At 36.7% G+C, this 25,172-nt stretch overlaps 1 protein-coding gene across 1 annotated transcript in view; it reads left to right on the top strand.

The window, feature by feature from the left end:
- Window positions 1-25,172, top strand: part of vipr1b (vasoactive intestinal peptide receptor 1b) — a 135,014-nt gene that overhangs the window by 82,681 nt on the left and 27,161 nt on the right. Inside the window, exons 4-6 of the mRNA XM_007249044.4 lie at window positions 3,986-4,086; window positions 13,500-13,597; window positions 23,533-23,668. Coding sequence (XP_007249106.1) covers window positions 3,986-4,086; window positions 13,500-13,597; window positions 23,533-23,668 — 335 coding nt within the window. The remainder of the gene's footprint in view (window positions 1-3,985; window positions 4,087-13,499; window positions 13,598-23,532; window positions 23,669-25,172) is intronic.

Below are 25,172 nucleotides of genomic sequence, written 5' to 3'. Positions count from 1 at the left end.
CGCTGCATTGAGGTGTAATAGGAGGAATAGCGGTGCTCTCGTGTCTGTGCCGGAGCTTCTCTGAGCTCAAACTAAACTCTGTACGTTTTCTGAGGCGGCCGCAACCAACGCTCGCGAGAACTGCGACCTGCTTTCCGACCTTTAGTATCTAACAGTTCTACAAGGACTACTGCTTCATTCTTTACAAACTAACATACAGACACTCTGGCAGAAGCTGGAAAGAGACGAAATATGTCTGTGAAAGCCAGAAAACGAGAAAGAGAAACTAATCCGCCTAAAACATTTATTACACTCTGCAACTGTAGGGGGAGCCCACGAGCACAAAATCTCAATCCTACGTAGTGGAGCTTTAAGTAATTAGCTGTAATATTAATGTCGAGATCCGCTGCCACATTAAAGGTCATTTCACAAGGTTGCAAGGTCATGGATCTTCTGGTGGTATACTTTTTAAAAAATCTTGAGTCTCCTGTTGAGGAAAGAAAAAGATTTAATCCACAAACCAACAAAAGAGCTCTAATGATGTGGCATTTTAGTGTCCAGACTGATCTGAGAGAAAGAAAAACAGAAAAGCTGAGGGCAGCAGTGGAACACTGAAGGTGTTTTAGTATGAATTATGCAGCAACATTTTAGATTTAACTTAAATCCCAACCACTGCTCACTGCTTATGGCTGTTTTGAGAGTCTTTATTATGGAGGAAGTGCTGGAGAATTGTAAGGCCAGAAACAGCCTGGAGAATGAGAGAAGGCCACACACTTTCGGTACATTGAGTGTCTTTTACACTGCAGTTCATCTCAGATACAGAACATTTTTGGAACTTGCCGACGGCAGCCTGCGAAATGTCACAGTGCCTCCTTAACATAGACCACTGCTGTCTACCACTGAGCAGTGTACAACATCCTAAACACAGCAGAAAGTAAGTGGTTATAGAGGTACAGTTAAGACCTTATTGTATTGGCAATAGCTTGATGATACTATATGATGATATGATATTTTAACCAAGGTGATATATATTGCTAGAAATGTGACTTTTTTCTGAGATCAGAACAGAGGGATTAGAACACATTAGGGGTGGTAGAAATGTTCGATTCTTATATGTATCTTGATTCTATTCTGAATCGATGAACAAATGCCAAAGATTGACCTGTATGCATGTATGCATAACAGGTATGCATTTTGACCGACTAGTACCATTCCATGTTCTAAAGTACATATCGTCGCTGTCCAATGAAAAACACTTGTTTCTAAAAAAGCAACTTTACAGGAGAGAGAAAAAAACTTTCAATGGAAGTCAATGTAAAAAGAGTTTATTTCAGGTAATTTTGAAGAGTTTCTGTTGGTCCATTCATCAAGAAATTTTGGCACAGTGTAAGGGACAGTTTGTCCGTTCAAATTATGTAGTAAACTAAAAATCAACAAAAATGGAGATAACTGTTTTTTAAAGGACAGCGATGATATACAGTTTGAATGTAAAGCAAGCAACCTATCAATCCATCCACTTTATTCCTCTGCTTCATTCTTTCATTCGATTTCTCCTTTCCTTTCATTAGCTGATACAGTGTCAAAGAGCGTATAAAATAGCTCTATGAAATAGAGCGTATAAAATAAACTCACAACCTTGTGATCAATATCCCAGCACTCTAACTGATCTACTGTATGAATGAAGGGTTGATGTGCTAGAACATATAGCTTAAGGCCTTTATTGAAGGGGTCAACAGTGGCAGTTTAGTAGACCTGGGTATTGAACCCACAACCCTGAGATCAAAAACTGTAACCACTGGATAAAGTAAAGGTTTGAGGTTAAGGGCTTTGCTTAAGGGGTCACCAGTGTGAGTATTGTAGACCTAGGCATTGAACCCACAACAACACTGTGGTCAAATATCAAGCCAAAACTGTACTGGGGCACAAAAGTTAAGGGCTTTACTTAAAAGGTCAACAGTGGTGGTTTAGTAAACCTGGGTATTGAACCCACAACGCTGAGATAAAAAAAAAAACAGCTAGCGCTCTAACAACAGGACCTGGCCACCTGCTTTATTAATGGGTTAGCCATGCTGGAATAGAGAGTTTAAGAAGACGCTGTGCTTAAGAGTGGCAGCTCAGTGCACCCAGATATCAAACTCATAACCCTGTGATCAATAAAAATGAGCATAAATGAGTTTAAATTAGGGCTTTTAAACGTTAAAGCGATAATGCGTGCTGTAAATTTGGTACAGTAACACGTTACTATTTTTGAAGGCAAGTTAATTAAGGCACCAAGTTTGACCCCTACTTCCGCCGTGATCTGCCCCACCCTCGCTCAACTCTCTGATTAGTTTTCTGGCTGAACGATTGAACGGTGCACTCTTACGGTCTCCAGCAGTAATACTCCGGTTCAGACTTCCAGCTCCGACCCGGTCAGAGAGCTTTGTTTGGTTTTTCTCTCCCTATTTTTCTCCTTCTCTGTTTCTCTCTCCCTCTCTCTCGTTTTTGCGCCAAATAGTGAGCTGGATAGAGAGCTTTTTTTTGTCTCTCTCTCTCTCTGAGTCTATCTCTCTCCGTCTTACTGTCCCTCTTTCTCTCACTGTCTCTCACTCTCTCTCTCTCTCATTTTTGCACCAAATAGTGAGCTGGATAGAGAGCTTTTTTTTTGTCTCTCTCTCTCTCTGAGTCTGTCTCTCTCCGTCTTACCCTCCCTCTTTCTCTCACTGTCTCTCACTCTCTCTCTCTCATTTTTGCACCAAATAGTGAGCTGGATAGAGAGCTTTTATTTTGTCTCTCTCTCTCTGAGACTGTCTCTCTCCGTCTTTCCCTCCCTCTTTCTCTCTCTCTCTCTCTCTCTCTCGTTTCCGCAGCAAATAGTGAGCTAGATAAAGAGCTTTTATTTTTTCTCTCTCTCTCTGAGACTGTCTCTCTCCGTCTTTCCCTCCCTCTTTCTCTCACTCTCTCACTCTCTCTCTCTTGTTCGTTTCTGCATCAAATAGTGAGCTGAATAGAAAGCTTTTATTTTGTCTCTCTCTCTCTTTCTGCGACTGTCTCTCTCTGTATCTCCCTCCCTCTTTCTCTCTTTGTCTCTCTCAATCGTTTCTCCAACAAATAGAGAGCTTTAGTGCAGAAGGTAGGACACTCGGACTCTCTCTGGCGGTATTCCACACATAATCTTATTCATTAATTCATACATGAACTAATGCAGCACTATTACACACTCCATGAATTTAGCCTAAGAGTCTGTTAAAAAGGCACAGTGTACACAGTACTGAATACTGGCCATTACATATTTCCCCCAGGCCATTTAAATGGTCATCCCTGAGATTTTTATACTCAGCAAATTAAGTTTGCATTCAGAAATCCTCATAACCAAGCTGAGACATTTACAGTCCAATTTATCATGCGTTCTTTATTCCAGCACCCTGTGTTGATTTTATCTCCCCTCAAACATATAAGTATATACTATAATTTTAATTGACACCACTAATATACATATAATTGCATTTCACATTTCTTACATTCATACTTGTATTAACATTAAAATATCCACTATAAAAATTTGCGTCTGAAGAAAAACAAAAGTGATTAATCGCGGTTAATCACAGAATTTTGTTGTGATTAATGGTATAACTTTTTTTTAGTCAATTGACACCACTAGTTTAAATCAGTGTAACAAAGCCACAACCCTGTGGTCAAATACCAAGCAGATTATCAATTAGACCACTGGATGAACTGAAGGTTGCCAAAACTGTACTGGAGCACAAGAGTTAAGGGCTTTACTCAAAAGGTCAGGGACGGCTTAGTGGATGTGGGTATTGAACCCCCTTTTTGATGATCAGTACCCCAGTGCTCTAACCACTGCACTTATTGAATGTATTGAATTAAGGCATTTATGCCCATGTTATATAATATTATATTGTTGAATATCATTGTGTAATTCTAGGCATCTTGCTGTCAGGTTCATGCAGTCCACAAACATCAGTGATGTGTGTTGAGGTGTAATGTCTTCTGCTCTGTCTCTTAGGTAACCTGTCCAAGACCTGCACGGCAGACGGCTGGACTGAAGTGCACCCCATAACGATCGCTGTAAACTGCGGGTATAATCTCAACAGCACGGTTGATGACGTAAGTCTAAATGTCTTTTGTCTCTCTAGTTGTTTCTGAGAGCAGTGTGAGAACACTTCATGTGTTCACTCTTATGTCACTCTTATGTTTTTTCTTCCTGCACTATTGAAGAGTTCCTGGAAATGAAATTCGGCAGTTGCTCCTGAAGGTTGATGTATTGTGCTGGGAGCCCACACAGCTTGAAAATAATCTTTTTTATTTTTCCACGGTACCTGACTGCTCGTCACCTCTGAGGTTCTGAGTGTCATCCGCTGCTCTTTGGCTGCTTTACTGCTCTCCTGGCACACACACACACACACACACACACACCAGAATGACACACATATAATGATCAGCACTTGACATTTAAACATTTTTAGAATAAAGTTGAGTGCCTAGGCCCCAGTGACTAACCAGTCTGTAGAGAGAGGCTTTCACCTGTGTAATATGACTAAGTTGTTGATATGTTTATAATGTTGATATTTCCTTATTACAATCATTGCCAGAAATGATAACATGCCTGCATTTCTTTAAAAATAATCTTTGACTTCTCTTAGAAATGTGTTGCAGTTACACATGCTTTGGTATTCACTTTTATTAATTGTGTTTGCATTAGAACAAAGCATAAAAAGCATATTTACAGAATTTTAAAATTGTAATCTTTTCAAAATGGTAATAAATAAATAAAAGATTTGTATTTGTGGAAATAAAAATGTTGGCAGAAGAACCTACATGTTTAATCAGTTTAAATGAAAGCAATTGATTTAGTGTTTGTCTCGTTAGGCCTATCATGATACTTATTTTCTTATTGTCTCAAAAATGTTTGCTATAAAAGATATTATTAGATTATTATATACTTTGCAAATCATTTTCCATATTCAATTCATTTCCCTTTTAGGCTGCCTATAAACTGATAATATAATAATGCAATAACCCCTATATTAGTTAATGACTAATATTAGCAAATAAGAAACATTTGATTATTAATCATATTCCTTAATAGTTTTAATCCTTAGTAATATTAATAATAATAATACTCCTTTAAAAAAGTGATATTACTAATATGGAAAGTTAACCAAGCAGTTAGTGTTACAGCACTTCTGATTTTAAATCAGGGTCAGGACTCAATTAAAACTTCATGTTTTAAAAATATAGACTCTTCAATAGGCCAAGCTCTAATTTTGGGGATGTCCTGATCCATTTTTTGCCCCCAATCTGATCAGAGTAGCTTAATGCTAAATGCTATCAGCCAACACTGATCTGGGCTAATATTTAAACCAATGGGATACTATAAAAGAGCTGCAGTATTCCAGCGGGTAAACTAAGAAGGGGTTAACTGTCCAACAGAGCCGGCTTGACAATCAATAGTGGTGCTTTATCTACTGAGCCACTAATCTTTCACTGCCACACTACAAACTGTTTTGTTACGATTTGATAACGCTTCCTACATGGCCACAGGGTGCTCAACCAGATTTGTTTAAAACAAAGGACTGTAACAAAATCTGAGCCAATAATTATACCTGATTTCCCTAAACTGAATCAGGACCTAATCATTTTATTCTGTACAAACTGATTAGCTTCAGATTGACTGGGCTGCACCAGCCCTGTACCAAAATACACCCCTAATACGCCATCTCTGGAAAAGTGCATATCTACAATTGGTTCTAAAATTTTAATTTTTCTCAGAACTACAGTATAATGTGCATTATAATCTACTGATAATTTACATAACACATGCAAAATGGTCTTCTCTCTCATACATATGGATTTGATTGAGGGTCTTGAACAACATGGTTTAATCACACACAGAAATGGGTCGAGCTAATCGACATGCAAATATTCAATTCCAAGTATCAAAGTTCTGCCAAGCTGTTCTTCTTTCTGTTTCTCAGAACCAGCAGTAAATTTATTACAGTACATTAGTGCATTAGGGGGTGCATTGTTGGGATATTTCTTTTAACAAAGGCACAGGTCTTCCACATATGCTGGAAAAATAATTACCAACACACTAACACTATTCCAACACACTAACCCTATGTCATATTCGGGACAGGACTCAGACACATGCAGATGCAGATTTTGGTGTTTATTAAAATAAACAATGGTACAGGGGTAGTCAAAAACTGTAACAGTGTAATAACAGCAGACAGGAACCACGTAGACAAAAGCATACCATAAACAGGGACAGTCCAGAGGATCATACAGAGGAAGGCCAGCAGCAGAGGTAAACCAAAAGGCAGAAAAACGATAAACAGTCCAGGTCAAACACGGTAAATCCAAAAATAGAGGAACAGGCAAAAATCAGCGTAAAAAAAAACTAAGAGCAAGGTCATACACGAAAAAACAGAGACGAGAGATAGAACGCTTTGTAATGAGGTAGAACCAACAATACTCGGAACAGGTGTGTGCGTGAGGTGCTCTTTTATAGTGCAGGTAATCAGTATTCGGGACTTCCTGGAGGAAGCAAGTGATGTGTCGTGATCGGGTGTGTGTGTGATGTCAGCAGATGGTGCGTTCTGGGTAGTGTAGTTGTTTAACGGAGAACTGAGTGTAGGGGAAACAGGAGCGCTTTCAGCACCAGACATGACACCCTATTTTACCCCTGTAGTTTACATACAGTTTTAAAATGATAGACTTCCATATAAAGAGTTTTGTGTATGGTTCTGAGAAAAACAAACAAAAAACATCTGTAGAACAGTTATGTTGAAGTTCTCTCAAAATGATCAACCTAATCCATCTATTCAATCATCCAGAGAAATCCAAAAATATTTATATTGCAGCTAAACCTTTTATACTACTTTTACTGCTTGTACTAATGTATATGATACATGAAAAATATTACTATTAATGTAACATTACATTATAAAAACGTTTATTTTACAATATACGCATAGTTTTCTAACCTCAACATTACCCATTGTGTTCACTTACATTAGATCATGTTAACATAATTGAAGAGGTATGTCATCTTTGTTTTTTTTTTAAAACATATTTTATTCATGCTTAATTTATTTTATTTAAACATTTTTAATATTAACAAAAGAAGCATTCCTAAATAATAAAAGAAGAATTTAAATATTGTTTGCTATGTTTTGTAATACTCTGTAGCTCAGCATTGCATCTCGCAGTCTCATCATTTTTGTATTGCAGTTCAAGTGTTTGGAAATCATGACTGCTAGCATAGCTGCTGAAGTAGAGGCTAATAAATACAGACTCACAGACATATTCAGCTATGTTTACAGAGATATTCAGCTTCCTAGCAGTAAAGTTAGCTATTTGGTTTCCTTTTGAATTAGTCTGATATTGAAGGGGAAAACAAAACACTTGAAAAAAAAGCCCATCCTCAAGTATCTTCTCAGAGAAACTTGTGTTTTTTCAAATGTTTCTTCCACCATCTAGAAGCATCACCAGGAAAGGACGTACCTAATTTTTAACCATAACCAGTTCACTGTGGGTCTAGTCTTGGACTACAAAACATCTTCAATTGAATGGAAGGAAGAATAAGGGCCCTATTTTATTGATCTATAGGTGAGCCATCAACTCTGCACTGTGCAGTTTGGTTTAGGGTGTGTTAGTGTTTGTTTGGTATCGCAAGGACGCAAAAATACACCTGGTATGGCTCAAAACGAGCAAAAGGCATGAACTAATTTTATGAAATAACTATGGGTGTGTTTTGGCCGTAACATGAAATTAACCAATCGGTGTGTCAATTGCCATTCCCTTTAAGAGCCAGGTGTGCTCTGACTTTGGCAGATTGGTATGGTAATGGCGCGGAGGAAACTGATCTGCTTGTTCACAGTGTAAAGGTTAGTGAATAAATCATTTACTGGGAAAGCAATGTGGTATTTTATCGTGTATTCGGTTTATTGTTGATGTAAACATTTGATTTGTGCTCTAATGCGTATCCTTGTGTGATGAGCAGTGGTGTACTCACTCTGAGGGCATGTGGCACGCCTGCATTGCCAAGATAGGAATATACGTCTGATAAGTGACTGTTAGTGTTCTGATAAGTCTGTCAGTGGTTTACCTGTGTTTTCCATTCACAGTATAGCAGTACACCTCACATCCAGACCATCCACCATGCCCATCGGCAGATATATTTGTAAGCGTCTTTACTATTTAAATGACGCAGGCGCAAGGCGTTAAAACAGACTGTTGCCGGACTGTAAGACAGCAATGAGCATCACTACACTAAGACTAGGCTTAATCCCTATCTGAGAAACTGTATGTTCTTGAATGTCGCAGTTTTTTGTATGAATGCGTTCAAACTTTAATGCACTGTGACCTCAGTAATGTTATTGTAGCTGAATGAAATTAAATTCTAAATAATGGCTGTTCTCAAAGGGCCAGATGTAACTTGTTACAAAATGTAACCAAACGTAATATAAAAAAATAATGTTAAATAACTCAGAATTGATTACTTATTCAATTAAAACATTACAGTTGCATGAAAAAAAATGTGTTTGCTTGTTGCTCTGTTATAACATAAATCATTTAGTTTGTCATGTTATGAAATCCACAAGCTCCATCAATCAAGGATCAAACATTTTTAAAGTGAATAAAAAATATAAAAACAATATAAATTTTTAATAAATCTAAAAAAAGGTTTTAATACTAACTTTGATCAATACGTTTGACATTTTTTTTTTACTGCAACAGCCTTGCATCCAACTAATGAGATGCTTTGATTACAATAAACATTTGTCTGCAAAATTACGGCAGCGTTTTCGCATCAATGACTACACTGCTGTGTCTTTGCGGGTAACACAATCAACATGCATTGTGGGAAATTTCATTTTTGGTCAAAGTTTCTTACCTATTGTTTTTTTAGACACTAAGACCTTTCAAGCTCTCACGGGCCACATAAAGGACATGGTGGGCCACATTTAGCCAGAGGGCCTTGAGTTTGACACATATGCTTTAAACCTATGCAAAATTTCAAAGCACCCGAGTTCACAATGTATTAAAAACATACACTCTGCATTCATCTGACAGCCAACACACACAATAAATGATTATTAAGACAGAGAGGGGGGTGAACAGGACTTACACACTTGTGGAGGGAATGGATGAGAGACAGACATGAAACTCATGGTCCACAGCCTTCAGGGGTTCCTTTACTTGTTCTCAAAAGAATTAAAGCTTGAAAAGCTCAGTTTGCACAAATGCGTCAAAGAGAAGGGTAGCAGAATTGCAATAGCACAACTTGAAACTACTGGATACTCTGCCTCCAAAAATATTCAAAACCAGTCCAAATTCCACCCAAACATCTTTAAATTGTATTTTTAATGTGCGATCTTCCCTGATATCTGTCAGTTGTTCCTGTACCAGCAGTGGCATGTCTTTTAAGCTTTTTGTTGCACTTGATCTTCATGGGTCTCAAAAGACTTAGATGAAAAGTATATTTTTTCAGATGCTGAGAGATAGGATGGGAAAACGTTCTGCTGTCCAAATGTTCACTGTACAAGAGAAACAAACACCACAAACCTGCCCTGTTCCAGAAAACGAGCGCCAAATTGTAAGATTAGATCCGAAGCCACGTAATCGGTCAGACGAGGTGAGAAGGCGACATAGGCATACGGTAATCAAGTGGTCATACAGTCTTTCCTTGATCTTCCTGCTGACCTCTGCTACATTCTCTGCTGAACTGCCAGAGGATGAAGAAATCGAAGGCTCAGATTCAGATTTTTCTGATTTTGCAGCTTTTCTTTTTTGAAACCGTTCCAATCTAGCTAGCTTAGCTCTTGTGGTGCATCGCGTTCGGAAAAACACACTGTTTAAGTGCGGCTCTGTGCGGCCACATTTGAAGGCAGATTACGTCACAGCTGCACGACTAATACGCCGTCTCATCTCATTTCGGTTTGGTATGTGGCCTACCTCTGTCCACTGCATCCTTCAGAGTATCCTGCCCTTGAATTGAAACACACCCTAGTCACGTGCTGACTCCGGTAGGGAAAGGGGCGTGTAAGACCCATGTTTATGATTAATAAGGCATCCAATGAGCTGCCTTTTTTTTTTGTACAATTTTGACACCACACACAATAGAGCCAGACGGGGGCACCCAGGTTGAAAAAAATAACGCCACTCTAGACACTGCTGTGACTCTGCTGTGGGAGGCTGCTGTGGAGTCCTGTTTCCAAGAGATGTAGCAATCAATCTTTTTTTCATCTTGTTAGAGTGCCCATTTATATGCCTGCACCTCGTAATGATCGTGCAGTCAGTGGTCGACCCTGTGCACAGTTTATGATCAGATGTAGTGTTAATTTCAGTCAAGTCACATTTTTTTTGCACCTCGCCTTCTCTTATAAGAACATCTAGTCATTGGTTTACTGGGAATCCAGATACTCCAATTAGCTGCCCTTGTGAAAAAGAAGTATAGTTAAGTTATGTTATTTTGGAGCCAATAATTTGTATTTAATTACTACTTATTTGTAATTAAAATGATATGAAAAAAGTATACTTTATTTGGCTGTGCTGATTTTATACTGGTGATGTACTTAGTAAAAATATATGCTTAGTTTTATTTTATGAAACTGTGCTTTTTATGATAAAACTATACTTTTACTAAATGAGTCTAAAGGAGTCGATATTTCTGCAATAAAACTCTACTTCAGTCAAATTTGCTACAAAACAATAATTTTGTGTTTACAAATTAATTCATTTAACTTATAGCAATGAGATATATTGCTTTTGTTTTCCCCAGTTTTTATACACTCCTCAAAATGAATGTGATTTTAAATCTATATTTTAATCACATTTTTAATAGATTTTTAATGTTCAGTTGGACAGCTCACACAAATATATTTAAATTATATTAAATAGTGGAAAAAATAACATACAACTAGTATACTCAATATGAATTTAGTGCAAATTTATATCATTTTAATTACAAATAAGTAGTAATTAAGTACAAATTATTGGTTCCAAAATAACATGACTTAAGTATGCTTCTTTTTTCACATAGGTTTCCACTGGTTATTGATAAGAGTAAGAACTTTTACTGTATTTTTTTGAAGCTAATCTACTGTCTTCTCTCAAGGCCCACTGTTCATTGTATACTTTGGCCGAGGGCTTAATAGAAACATTCAGAAGACTCTGACCATTATTGGACTCAAGACAGTAAAAAGCAGTGTATCATTAATTGGTTCTGCAGACAGGAGACACAGTTCTTAAATGCATTCTTTAAATAGAAGCGAAGAGTCTTGTGTACGCCAGTTCTCCGCTGTTTTAAGTTTTAAGGTGGATGCAGAGACTGAATGCGAGGCTTTAGGGCTGTAGGTATTTGTATGGAAGTGAATGTGGTCTGACTCTGCCATTGTCAACTCATACACAGCACTTTTCAAAGACTTCTCTTTGTTAGTTTCATACAAGGTCTGCTCTCGGCGGAGTGACGTCTTTCCCCACGGAGGCAGATCTTCAGGGCGTTCAAGGCCTTTGCCGAAGGCCCGGAATAATTGGAGTGAAAGAAAGCATTAGTCAGCTATTACGTGAACAAAATTTGAAAGTAGAGCTTTTTCATTAATTGGACCTGTCTGTCTGTTGTCAGCATTCAAAAAAACAATAGTGAAGGTCTGCGTCCGTCCGGTTGTGAGTCATGAGGTAAAATTTCTACGTAAAAACATTCATGCGTGGCAGTGGTTATACGTGCAGAGTCATATGCAGCGTCAGTGTAGGTCTTCTACGCCATGTTTGACTGGACATGTTCTCACCAACTGAGTACTTGTTTCATTACTTTGTACTTTGTTACATTAATTTACAGACTGCAGATTCAAAACTACCATTTCTTTCTGTGTAAAATCTTACGCTTTCAGAACATTTTGACAGATACTGAAGAAAATACAATTAGCACAACTGTTATACACTGAAATGCCAAATGTCATGTAGAAGCAGTATGTTAATTGGAATAACAGTATGAAATTAACCTCAGTGGGTGCCCACACCTGTATAAGTTGTGAGTTGTTGTCTTGTGAGTGAGGTTAAGCACTGGGCACGTGCACGCTTCTCCCTTCAAGGTGTTGTAAATTATCAGAGTTTGAGCAAGATCTGTTAACATTAACATTCCTTAATCCACACGGTTCAGGAATGTGTGTAGCAGCAGGTGATAATGATTGTGACTGGTGGTGTCTGGCTAGAATTGTCTGTGAGAAAAAGATAGGTGGCAAAAATTTCATCAACACTCATTGCAGAAAGCCTTACATGCATATTGCACAGGTCAGGTCAGCTTCTTTAGCTTCCATAGGACGTGGTAAAAGTCAAGACAACAATACTATCTGACCTTATGTGAACTATTCAGATAACTGAAGACAATACATTTACAGTTCAAATGTTTTTATATTAATGGTCCCCTTCCACTAAAATCCACTTTTTCTTGTTCTTTGTGAATTACTATAGGTCTCTCTGAGTTGTGTATGGAGGCTGCACATTAAGCTCATCCTCAACCTCCATTGACTGCAGTAGCCAAGAAAATAAAATATTCAGAAAAACGAGTGGATCAGGAAAAGCACTGTGTCTGCGTCAACTCGTGAGTTCATGGCCTCGCCCACCATGGCTTGGGGCCGCCCACAGACAGAGCTAAAGCCAACACTGTCAGTTAAAGGGCTAACAGCTCTGTTTACACCAGCTAGTTAACATTAGTAACTATAGGTTGAAATTGTATCTCCGGTTGATTCCACGTTTTAGAGCCACAGGCCGCTTAGCCACGAGAAGAGTGCTGTATCTTTACAACTCAGTGCTGTATCTTTGCAACTAAGGCTGTATCTCCAAAAACATTTTGTCCTTTCAGTTTTAGAGCTGTAAAATTGACTGTGAGGGAAGACAGGGGCGATATGATATCAGAGGTGATATGAATATTCATGAACAACAGCCGAAATCCTGTCTTTCTTCAGAGACCAGTCGTTCAGAGATCTAAAGCAGGGCTAAAATGAAACACCTGATCACATACGTCTCACATAACATTCATTCATACTAGAGACCACAACTTGACATTTTTAAATGAATGAAAAAACGATGTAATGAGACTTTTAAATTTAAAAAGACTTGCTTTATCTGTCATTTTTTTTAACTGATCTAAGAGGGGCTCTGAGTGGTCTAGAGGCCTAAGGATCTGTCACTATGATCTGAGTGTCATTGTTTTAAATCCCAGATCCCATGCTGTTTGCCATCAGCAGCTGGAGTCTTAGAGAGCACACTTGGTCATGCCCCCTATGGGTCGGAGGATGACACTCTGTCCACATGACTCCTAATCTGTACAGGCGTCTGTTAGCTGTTGAATCGGAGCTGAAGAGTGACGGCCATCCAGTAATGCTACATCAGAGACAGTGGAAAAAGAGACTGTAGATGTATTCACATGTATCGGAGGAGTAATTGTCTTTCCAGATTTAGATATAAAATGGGTTTTAATGTGTCTGTGTGTGTGTTTTTTTAATCTCCTACAGGATAACTTCTTCCGCTCTGTGAAGATAGGCTATACGATTGGACACAGTGTATCTCTCATCTCGCTCACTACTGCTATAGTGATTCTGTGCATCTTCAGGTAAGGAACAACTTTGCAGGCCTTCAGTTATTCTTTAATTCTTCATTTTTTATAGCCCATCTTACATCAGGCGTGGTAATTGTGGCTTAAATTGTTATTGAGAAAATTATATTCTAAACAGATTAGTTTATAGTTTATAGGCTCATCAGATTCGCATGCACTGCTGGGAATTTTCACTATTTGAACTGTAGATTTTGTCATTCTAATGTAATCATTTAGTGTTTTTTCTTAAGGTGGCTGACTGAACCTTAAATGGTTCAATACATGATTTTTTATTTGGACTATGATATGTTATTTGGATTCAGTGTTATAGTCTTTAATAGGTCTTTTCAGTAACCCTTTTCCATCTTAACTCTTAAACTGTTTACCTGAGTGACCTATAAAATGCCTCCTCTAGCCATCGTTTCCAATAAACTAATGAAACACTAACTAATTTTTTTTTATTTAATCATCCACCAGCAAATGAAATCATGCTGAATAGTTGCTTTTAGTGTTGGGGTGAGTAAGTGAGAGCGGTCAGTCTGCGGGATGTGTTAGTATCCTGAGGGCGTCTGGATATGTGTAATTTAATGTAATTCCACTGAACATAAGAGACACAGGGCAGGTTCTGTGTTATAAAACAAATCTACAGACAGATAGCTTGCACTTTTAATTTGGGGATCATTATTGCACTTTATTGCACTGCTTCCAATTTGTAGATCATTATTGCTCTGTATTGCACTCATTTATTGCACTTCCAATTTGGAGATGATCTGGATGACTGGGGGATCGTTTCCTAATGCGTTTATCAAAGGGGCCAAGAAAGGGTAATTTCAGTAAACAAGCAGCAGTCTAAAGATAGTTCTGTAGAGTCGATACATGAAGTAGGGCAGTTAGCTCTTAAAAAGGCATTAAAGTAAGGATCAGTTGGGCAGAAATTCAGCCTGATGAAACATTAGAGACACCAGATAAGGTGGTCTGTTAAAGATTAAATATGTGTCTTACAAACTAAAGAGAGAACATTGTTACCAGGAATAAAATGATATTTTTCTAATTATTATTGTATTTATATTTAAGATACATTCTCAAATTTCAGGTGTCTTTTTATAGCAAATTCTGCCGTTAATTTTCAACCAGGATTGAAATGTGTTATATCTTATAACCCTATTATAAATAACAGTGAATTTGTCTCCAAGATACAATAAAAAAACAATTTACATTTAAAGTTGTATCGTATTTTATTTCTTATTATTTCTCATAATTTATTTGTTTTGACATATTCTAATAAGTTAAAATGGACAAAAGGAATCAGTAATAGCACATCAACTTTTTGATGATATTAATAATATAAAATTATTTTTATTTAGTGTTTCACAAACAAATTAGATCTGCATTTAGTTAAACACTTGAATATGCAGATGGGCAGTGCTACATAATTATTTACAATAAGTACATATAATCACACAATGCTCAGAAAAGCATGGTAAACATCACCATATTACACCTACCAAGCCTTCAGTATATTAGTGTACTGGTTTGAGTATGTAGTTCAGTGTACAGAATAGTCAGCCTATATGTATGTTTGTGTTCTTTAACGAGTCAGTCTCTGCATGAAATCTTGGGATTGGATAGTTTTAAAACTGTTTTATTAAAAACTACTTTAAAATTATATTATGTACTATTTTTACTGTAAAAATAGCCATTAAGATGTTCAACTGACCTGTATTAGGGAGAATAGCATCTCTATTATTGTCAGTCACCACATTAAATTGGTCAGTGTTTAATCAACGCCATTCGGTTTAAATTAACACTGTGTTACAAGTGTTGTAACACTTGCAAGAACTAAGTAATGCTGCTTAACCAAAGTCATATTCATATAAAATCCTGAAATATTTTTTTACTGGCTTAATCTACATACGTCTTTATTTTTGTGGTGCCGATTTTGTATCTCTCAGCTTCTCCAAAAATGTGTCCTTTAGAGGTGGATCAAAACCTTCGATCAATACAAAATGTTCCACTTCCCCAGTGTAGTGGGAGCCCAGGAGCAAGAAATGATATTATTAGAATATCAGAAAACCTTTTGTGCTACGTAGAATTTTGTTGTGGGAACAGAACTGAAGAACAGAAGAGAATAACTTAAACTTAAGGTGTGATTTCAGGATTATTTGAAATCACATCTAATAAATAGATAAATAAAAACTAGTTAATTTTAATGGTTTAATGGTTTTAATGGCTAATTTTTTAATTATTTCTCAGCTCAGTTTGCCTCAGTTTTGCAACACATAGAAATACAGAAAAATGTGGACGGTCTGGGGGCTCTGGAGACCTGTTTAAAGTTTATTGAAATCAATGAATCAACCTTGTTTGCCTAAATGACTGGTTTGACTCTTAAAGAAAGCTTCAGTACTTTCATGATGACAGCACTTCTGTTGGTGTAGCACAGTGTTAATCAGCAGGTATCACACAGCCCAGTTAACAGGACTGTACGCCAGGCCTGCAGTGTAGCTGTAACTGGTGGGACCAGTGCCACAGCTCTGTTGGACTGAGGCTCTGAGGCTATGTAATCAATCCTAATCCTGTCTATTATCAACACCACTGCTGGGGCAGCGGGCTTAAGCAGCCTTAACAGATCGTGATCGGCTCAGTGGGGATTCGCTATAGGTTACAGAGGGATCTTAAAAGGATAGGTTGGGTATTTGTTAAGCAAATCGCTGTTTATCGTATTTGTTGCACGCTGTCATTCGTCCCAGACACACAGTTTGTGCCGAGTAATTTACCACAACAGCGGGACTCGTCTAGAAGATTACACCCACCAGAAAATTGCACATGAAACGAGTATCATTTTGGACACGTAGGAATTTGTCCAAATATTTTGAATATAAGGGACGTTCTTGAACTAGAAAAAAGAGTGCTGTATAGAAACTAAATATTCTGTAACTGTTTCTGGTGCTGTTTCCTTTTTAAAAGGGTCTACATAGGTTCCTATAAACAATTACTCTGATAAAAATAAACATTATGACCACCTGCCTTATATTAGCTGGAACTAGAGCTGGACAGAGTCTAGATCAGGGTTCGGCAATTAGTTTTGGCCGCGGGCCAGATATTTTCCAAGCCATTACGTGGCGGGCCACAAAAAAACAGTTTTTGGAAAATGAAGCAGGTAAACCCAAGAAGAAAGGAAAAAAATAATAAATAATCACACATGCAGGATGGAACCCATGTCGTCAGGGTCGCGGTCCAATACACTACCACTGCCCCGGCTAGCGAATTGGGACACAGCTGGAAAAAAAGGCCCTATAATGATATAGACCCTGAGAATGTGTGGAAAAATGGGAACGGGCAGAAACTCATGTTGAGCGCGACAGAGAGACAGGGGAGGCGTGTAAACTAAAGTTTGTCAGAGAAGCATTTTATTTTTTATTTTTCTCATTATAATTTATTATAGGTCAAACAATCTCACGGGCCAGATGTTTTATGCCTGTGGGCCACATCTGGTCAAGATAAACATTTGTTGCCATGTGTCACACTTCTAGAAGGCCTGGTGTTATGAAGTGGGAAGCTATTTGGTAAGACACCAGGTCACCTTTGGTCTTTATTGCATTCACATTTACAGCCCCAATATTGTGTTATTAATGTTAAAAATAATTTTCTGAATTCACACTACTGTATGTCAGTTTTGTCAAACCTATTCCAGATTGTAAATGTGGGGGATGCTTTTGAATGTGTTGTCATCACTCTACCCCTACCTCAAAATCTGCGGGAACATCATTAGAATACTCAAGTTGCATGAGATGGATTTTCGCAGGACACCATTAGGAACCTCTACAACAAAATGCTTGGTCTAAATATTGTAAACATTTCAGGGTTTTCTTTATGGACATTTTTGAATTAGCAAGAAGCGTTTAGTATAGAGACTAAATATTATGTGACTGTTTCTGGTGCTGTTTCCTTTTTAAAAGGCTCTGCATAGGTTCCTATAAACAATTACTCTGATAACACAGAACATTATGACCACCTGGCTAATATTGACTGGAACTTGTCGTTTTTTTTATGTAACGCAGATTGACACCGCTTGACATCGCTGCCAATCTGCTTTATCTTGATGGAGACAATCAAGGAATTCATGCATGGAGGCTCCATGGACAGAGTCTAGATAAACATTTGTTGCCACACAGGACACCATTAGGAACCTCTACAACAATATGCTTTGTCTGAATATTTTGAACCTTTCAGTGCTTTTATGGACATTCTTTTTATGGACTAGCAAAGAAAGGTTCTGTATTAAAACTGGCATGCATATATACATTTACATATTTAGCTATTCACATGCACAGCAGCAAGTCTGACTGAGCTATAGCATTAAACTGGCCCTTCACGGAGCACATTTACATGTATGAGGGACATCTGCTCATCATGGTACGGTGTCATTGAGCTGTCATCGCAGAAGAGGTACTGCTAAAAGCATCACAAACAGTGGAGAGATATAAGCATTTACAGCTAAATCGTGCCTAGACTGCAATTTTGAATTAAACCAAAATAAACTGAAATGGATCTAGTCCTTAAAATAGCATGACTGTGCTGCTTACATGATCATCTTGTAGTTAAGCTAGCAGTAAGAGACTAATACTGAAGCACTGCTGTCCAGGTAAGCCCGTCCCCAGTGACGCAGTGTATGGTGTGTAGGATGCTTTAGTAATCAGACTCCCTGCATTGATTGTAGTGTGAAATAAAGAAGAACATGGCTGTAGTCCGCTGCTGTGTGTGGCCTCCTGCAGGCCTGCCTGTGTGAAACTGCAGACCATCTGCCAAGGTCGCTGTGTTCAGAGACTCTGGTGGAAAGAGAGGCCACGCTGTGTGGGCAGTGAGCTGGCAGGACACTTCACACCTGTGCTTCACAGCTAGTGTTAAGTGGCAAGGTCAAGGATTTTTTAAAAAGAACTTTACTGTAATTGAAAGAGTGTGAGAGACAGTAGTGTGTGATTTACTGACACTGCAGCTATAGATACACACTGATTAATGGGCTGTGTGAATGGCCTGTCAGACTAGGGCTGTATTGAGATTGTGTTGCTACTAGGGTGTGTGTGTTTTTACAAGAAGAAATATCTCAATAATTTCTGTAATTTTGATTATAATTATTATAAACAATAGTTTGCATTATCCAAAAATGTAAAAATGTGTTTGTAAAAGTCTTATATCATACTAGCCTACACTAATTAAATGATCATAATAATGTCCTACTCTATATATTAATAACACAATATACAGCTCTGTAAGAGATCACTTCAGTTTCTGAATCAGTTTCTCTGATTTTACTATTTATAGCTATATGTTTGAGTAAAATGAACATTGTTGTTTTATTATATAAACTACAGACATCATATCTCCCAAATTCCAAATAAAAATATTTTCATTTAGAGCATTTATTTGCAGAAAATGAGAAATGGCTGAAATAACAAAAAAGATGCAGAGCTTTGAGGCCTCAAATAATGCAAAGAAAAAGTTCGTACTCATAAAGTTCAGAAATCAATATTTGGTGGAATATCACTGGTTTTTATATCACAGTTTTCATGCATCTTGGCATGTTCTCCTCCACCAATCTTACACACTGCTTTTGGATAACTTTATGCCACTCCTGTTCCAAAAATGCAAGCAGTTCAACTTGGTTTGATGGCTTGTGATCACTCATCTTCCTTTTAATTATATTTTATTTGGTAAAATCAAAAGAACTCATCATTTTGAAGTGGCCTCTTATTTTTTTCCCCAGAGCTTTATATTTTGTATTTACTTGAAACAAACAAAAAATCATTGAAATCATCAGTGCAAATTTCAAACAGTGCCAGTGTATGTAAACAATGTGGCCTACGGTATTTTCTAAAGCTTTTAATAATGGGCATTTGAATGTAAATAATGTATTTATACTAGTGGTATCAATTACTAAACTAACTAAATTAGAATAATTGTATTCTAAAATAATTGTAATCATCAAAACAATATTCTGTAAGTCATGATTCTTTTAAATGCTGGTAGTATTTTTGGGAAAGGGACAAAAATAATTGTGCAGTGTGTTAATCCTGGCATAATAGATCCTTTTTATTATAACATTTTGGTAGTTTTGATGTTTTTATAATTATAATATTTGAATATATTTTAATGTTCTGAGTTACTAAGTTGAAAGCTTTTAATGAAAGAAAGAAATGCTAGTGTAGTTTGTATTCCATCTCAAAAGCTTAAAAAGACGAAATGTGCCATCAGCTGTGTGTGTGTGTGTGTGTTTGCATAAGAGAGAGAGCCTTCAGCAGAGTGATGCTGTGTTGCCAATTTGGAAGAAAATGAAGCATGAATGAAACAAGTTGATCTCACACAGAGAATGTTTTCAATTATTTTCAAAAACAATGTCTGTTTAACTGTTGCCATATCCCTGAAAACTAAAGAATGCTGCAATGACAATTCTAGCCAGTCACATTCATTATAATGCTTTCTATGATATATTGGTGAACACATTACTCTGTGGATCATGGAATATTAAACACCCGCACAACCTCCAAAATAAAATATCCCATCCATCCAAGTGATATACAGTGATCTACAGATTTAAATCTCTACTTTACTTTACATTTGACTTTACTTATGTGTTTTCTGAGGCTTTAACTGTTCTGTAATTGTATAACACCCTGCAAAAATACCACAATATTCTTCTGATAAATAGCCTTAGTCTGGACCCTGTACAAGAACCTGCTCTTAAAAACATACAAAAAGGCCAGAATATCCTGGAATAAATGCTGCATCCTAAAGTCTTATCAAATGTAGCTTCGAATACTTAGGAGGTTTTGGCATGGGGATGTATTAGGCTGGCTTTTAATAGAGATCTTTTTTATGTTTGGACAGTGAATGCACTTGGCAAGATAGAAGCAGAAGAAGCAGAAGGATGAATCCAGCTGTAAGATCCTCTATAAGAAATAGCCATGTCTGAGCCAAGCTAATCATGTTAGCACATTATAAATTCTAATCACAGGGCCAGTCCTTCACTCTTATTGTAGATTCTCACAGTAAGCATGCAGGATTAGCACTTCTGTTTTTGTAACAGTAACAGCACAAAGTATGAGGAATAGACTTCAATGCTTAAAATCAAGTTATATACAGCTCTGGAAAAAAAAAATATGATTTATTTTATTTTATTTTATTTTACCAAATTAAAAACCTCTGAAATATAATCAAGAGTAAGATACATTATCACCATCCATCAAACCAAGCTGAACTGCTTGAATCTTTGCAGCAGGAGTGGCATAAAGTTATCCAAAAGCAGTGTGTAAGACTGGTGGAGGAGAACATGCCAAGATGCATGAAAACTGAGATTAGAAACCAGGGTTATTCCACCAAATATTGATTTATGAACTCTTAAAACTTTATGAATACAAATTTTTATTTGCATTATTTGAGGTCTGAAAGCTCTGCATCTTTTTTCTTATTTCAGCCATTTCTCATTTTCTGCAAATAAATGCTCTAAATTACAACATTTTTATTCAGAATTTGGGAGAAATGTTGTCTGTAGTTTATAGAATAAAACATGTTAATTTTACTCAAACATACACCTATAAATAGCAAAATCAGATAAACTGATTCAGAAACTGAAGTGGTCTCTTTAATTATTTCCAGAGCTATTACAAAGATATTAAATTATTAAAGTTAAAAAATAATAAAAACATTATTTCATGATAATTAAAAAAAAATCATGATAAACAGACAAGTATGAATACTCCAAAATGAAAAATAAGTGAACACGTCCAACAGGCTCTGGACATAAACTATTCACTGCGGATTCATCATAATGGTTCAATTTAATTAACCATTAATTAATTTAAGTCCTGAGAGTAGACTATAATGACTTCAGTTTAATAGCAATGGGGATCTTTGGAAGATGTTGTCAGGTTTTAAGTGGGTGGCTGCAGTGTCACTTTCTCTAGAACTTTCCAGACTTTACTTAACCGCAGCCATGGCTCAGTTTTTAAGCTGTGTTTGAGCCTTTACACAACAAGACAGAGCAGTGCAGATACTCATGAATAAGTGAAATCAGAGAAACACGAGGGTCAGAATAAGACGGATACCCTTTAGTAGATTAATCTTTTGAATACATCCCCATATTGCTGCCAGATGTATTACTACTGACTTAATAATGCTCATTATTTCTATTTCTGTAGAAACCCTTCTTTAATTTCTCTACTCAATAGCTATTTAAACTGCATATTGAAAAGGCTGTCTTGATTGCCTAGTTAATCTTGATAAAAGAAATCAATTAAAGTTGGAGATCGTGATGAGCTGGCAGTGATTATGTGGCAATTTGCATGATGACAGTGCATATATTACATTCTTCCACTGCTTTCTCTTTCAGTAGAAACTGACCCTGGTGGAGTTTTTGCCACAAATAAAAAAAAGTGTTAATAAGAGTGCACCACACAAAAATACTAAAGCATATGTGTCCCTATACTTGGGGGTGTCAGATCATACTGATAATCTCAGAAGCACCACAGGTTTTAGGTAAAGGAGCAGAAGTACTGTTTGTTGAACTACAACAACAAGTACCAATCACTGAAAATGTGGCCATTTTGTTTCAGCTGCAGTTTTTTTAAGAGTGAACCAAACTTGTGCTTTCACACACGCAAAAGTACTGAGTTAATACAAAAGTATTAAAACATCAGATCATTACACATACTAGAGCTTTTATAACCTCACAAGTTTTTAAGCATTAATAGAAAGTCAGTTTTCTCTTTGTTGCTCCAACAGAATCCCCTCTCTGTAAGGCTTTCTACAAGGTTTTAAAGTCTGTCTGGGTGAAATTTTGCCAGTTCAGTCAGAAGAGTGTGTAAAAGGTCAGACACTCATGTTGTACAAGACAGCCTGGCTCACTATTTCTGTTCTGCTTCATCCCAGTGGTGTTTGATAGCGATGCACCAAATATTCAGCAATAAAACTTAATCAGAAATTAGAAAAAAAAATTGCACTGACAACGACAATAAATGCCACTTTCAGTGTTCAAACAAATAAGTGAAAAGATGAAATTATTTTAAAATGTCTGTGCTTTGTTGTGCACATCTGCTGCAATAATTCAAATTTTACGTGTTCAAAAAATGATTCTAGTTTTAGATTTGCTTTTACTTTGAAAATAACAAAAAATATAATACATTTAGGTTATTTAAATTGAGCAGTGGTAAAAAAAAAGTGGAAATAAAGTCCTGCAAAGAAAAGTATTCAGCCATTGCCCAAATGTTTCATTTTTGTTTGTTTTGGCCAAAAAAATGTAAGTATCAGTCAGTTATGAGTGTTTAGTGGAGCTAAAGTTAGGCCAGACGTTTTTTGACATTTGACAAATCCAAACTCATCCGCTGCTGGATAAAGAAGCATGAGTCGTCACTCCACAGAATACATTTCCTCTGATCCAGAGTTAGTGGTGGAATGTTTGTGTGTATCTGTTTTTTTTCCACTTTTAACATTCTCACAGAGACAGTTTTATGTATGCATTTCAGTCAGGAGTATTAGAAAGATACCTCATACTGAAAATGAGATCATGAGTTTGACGGCTTTTTTCCTGTTTAAACAAATGAAAAATCCTGTATAGAGGCTATAGGAATGCTTTTGATAATCATGTTTTTTCTGCTGGTCCTTGAATAACACTTGAAAAACGACAACATCAAGCTGAACAATTCCAGATGCGTTGGTGTTTTAAACATGAGTTAGGGAAATCCTGCAGTATCACAGTCACATTGCCACTTACGTCTAAATGAAGTGCACTGTGTTCGTTATCCATCCCCAAAAGTGCTGCTTAGAATCACAAAGCTCAATTAGGTTTTAATCAGCCATTATTGTACAGTCATTCATTTTAGAAGCACAGGGTGATGAGGCGGCTGGGATTTTCTTAATCATGTGTGTGTGTGTGTATGTGTGCCTTGTTTTTTGTTCTGCAGAAAACTCCACTGCACACGGAACTACATCCACATGCACCTGTTTGTGGCCTTCATCCTAAAAGCCATCGCAGTCTTCATCAAAGACTTTGTGCTGTATGATGTCGTGCAGGAATCAGACAACTGCTCCACTGGCTCTGTAAGTTTATTCATTTTCTCTCAATTTTTATTCAATTTCCATAATGTTTTTATTAATATCATGACTTAATTCAGGTTTCTTTCTTTGATTATTATACTTTAATTACTTTTTATTCCAGTTCTCTTATTTTTGTGGCCAAATCCTCCAACAAGCTTGGTCTCCCTGTCACACATGTTCTAGCATCAAAGAACAACACAGACCTTTAGCCAAATGATTCTTAATCCCTATCTGGACAAGACTAGTTTCTCAGGGGGGAAAATTTTCTCTTTTATGGGGGGTCCTCTGTGATTTTATTCTCGTCTGGAACGACCATGTGTGTGTTTTTTTCAGGCGTCCTCTGAGAAAATTACAGCCTGAATTACCTACAGTTTTTCGCTGAACTCCTCTGGTAATTTTAGTCTGTCGAGATCCACATCTCGTCACATTGCGTTTAATAAAATAGCTATTTGTCCACTGCTATACATTGTATTTACACTTTGGTAGCACGTTTCCACGGAGATCCACCAAACGCAACAGTGAGTGGAAATGGAGGAGCTACTGAACGCAATGTCACGTGAGAAAGCCAAAAAACTCACTGGTCCTCCTGTTTTTTCAATTGCAGTCTGGATACAAGAGTTTTATCACTGAGTAAAAGTGAGAAACTAATCCCCGTCCGGATAGGGCTGTAGACACATTTAATAAATATTTATATGGAATTGTTTGTACACTTGCCATGTAATACATAAATATACATTGACCAGAGTTTTTTATTAAGCCAAGTGTTTGTATCATATCTGGTGCAAATTTAAGTTTTAAACGTCTGCAAAATGTGTTGATAACGTAATGCATCAATGTGATCATAAAATAAGTTTTATTAAAATATTAATAATTTATAAAATATAATACATTATATAATAATAATAAAACATCAGATAAATGTTTTCTGATCCCTTTTAGATTATTTTAAATTATTTTTGTTTTATAAGCAACTAAGCATATAAGAGATTTAACTATTTTATGTTCTATATGTTTTAGTTAGTTTAAAGCTGTGAACAATATATTCCTCAAGCAACATATATGATACAAAATGAGTCATACATACAAAGTGTCAAAGGCCTGTCAATTCATATTCCTGTTTCTAATGTCAATTAAACTAAAAGAAATACATTATTAATAATAGTAACATTACATAACCCCTGTATTCTGAGACCAGGCAAAGTGATATTTTTTTCATAATAAGAAATGAACATTTATTTTTACTTTTTCCACTATAAAATTTCTTTCAACCACAATACTTACTCTGTTTTATAAAATCTAATGTTAATACCTGTTTTTTGAGTCTCAGGAGGATGTATGTGCCTTTTCTACTTCAAGGGGCCCCATGGAAATATCTATAAATAGTTTTAGTTTCTGCCTCATTGCTCTTATTATCTCTTGCAAAGCAGAAAAGAACAGGTGCTCCACTGCTCTAAACGCCTTCTGCTAGATACTGGAGTGTCAAAACATTTATTCCATTAATTCTGCA

This window comes from Astyanax mexicanus, chromosome 1 (assembly GCF_023375975.1).
Source record: "Astyanax mexicanus isolate ESR-SI-001 chromosome 1, AstMex3_surface, whole genome shotgun sequence".
NCBI classification, from domain to species: Eukaryota; Metazoa; Chordata; class Actinopteri; order Characiformes; family Acestrorhamphidae; genus Astyanax; species Astyanax mexicanus.
Note: the sequence above shows the minus strand (reverse complement) of the source record. Positions and strands in the feature narration are given on the sequence as shown.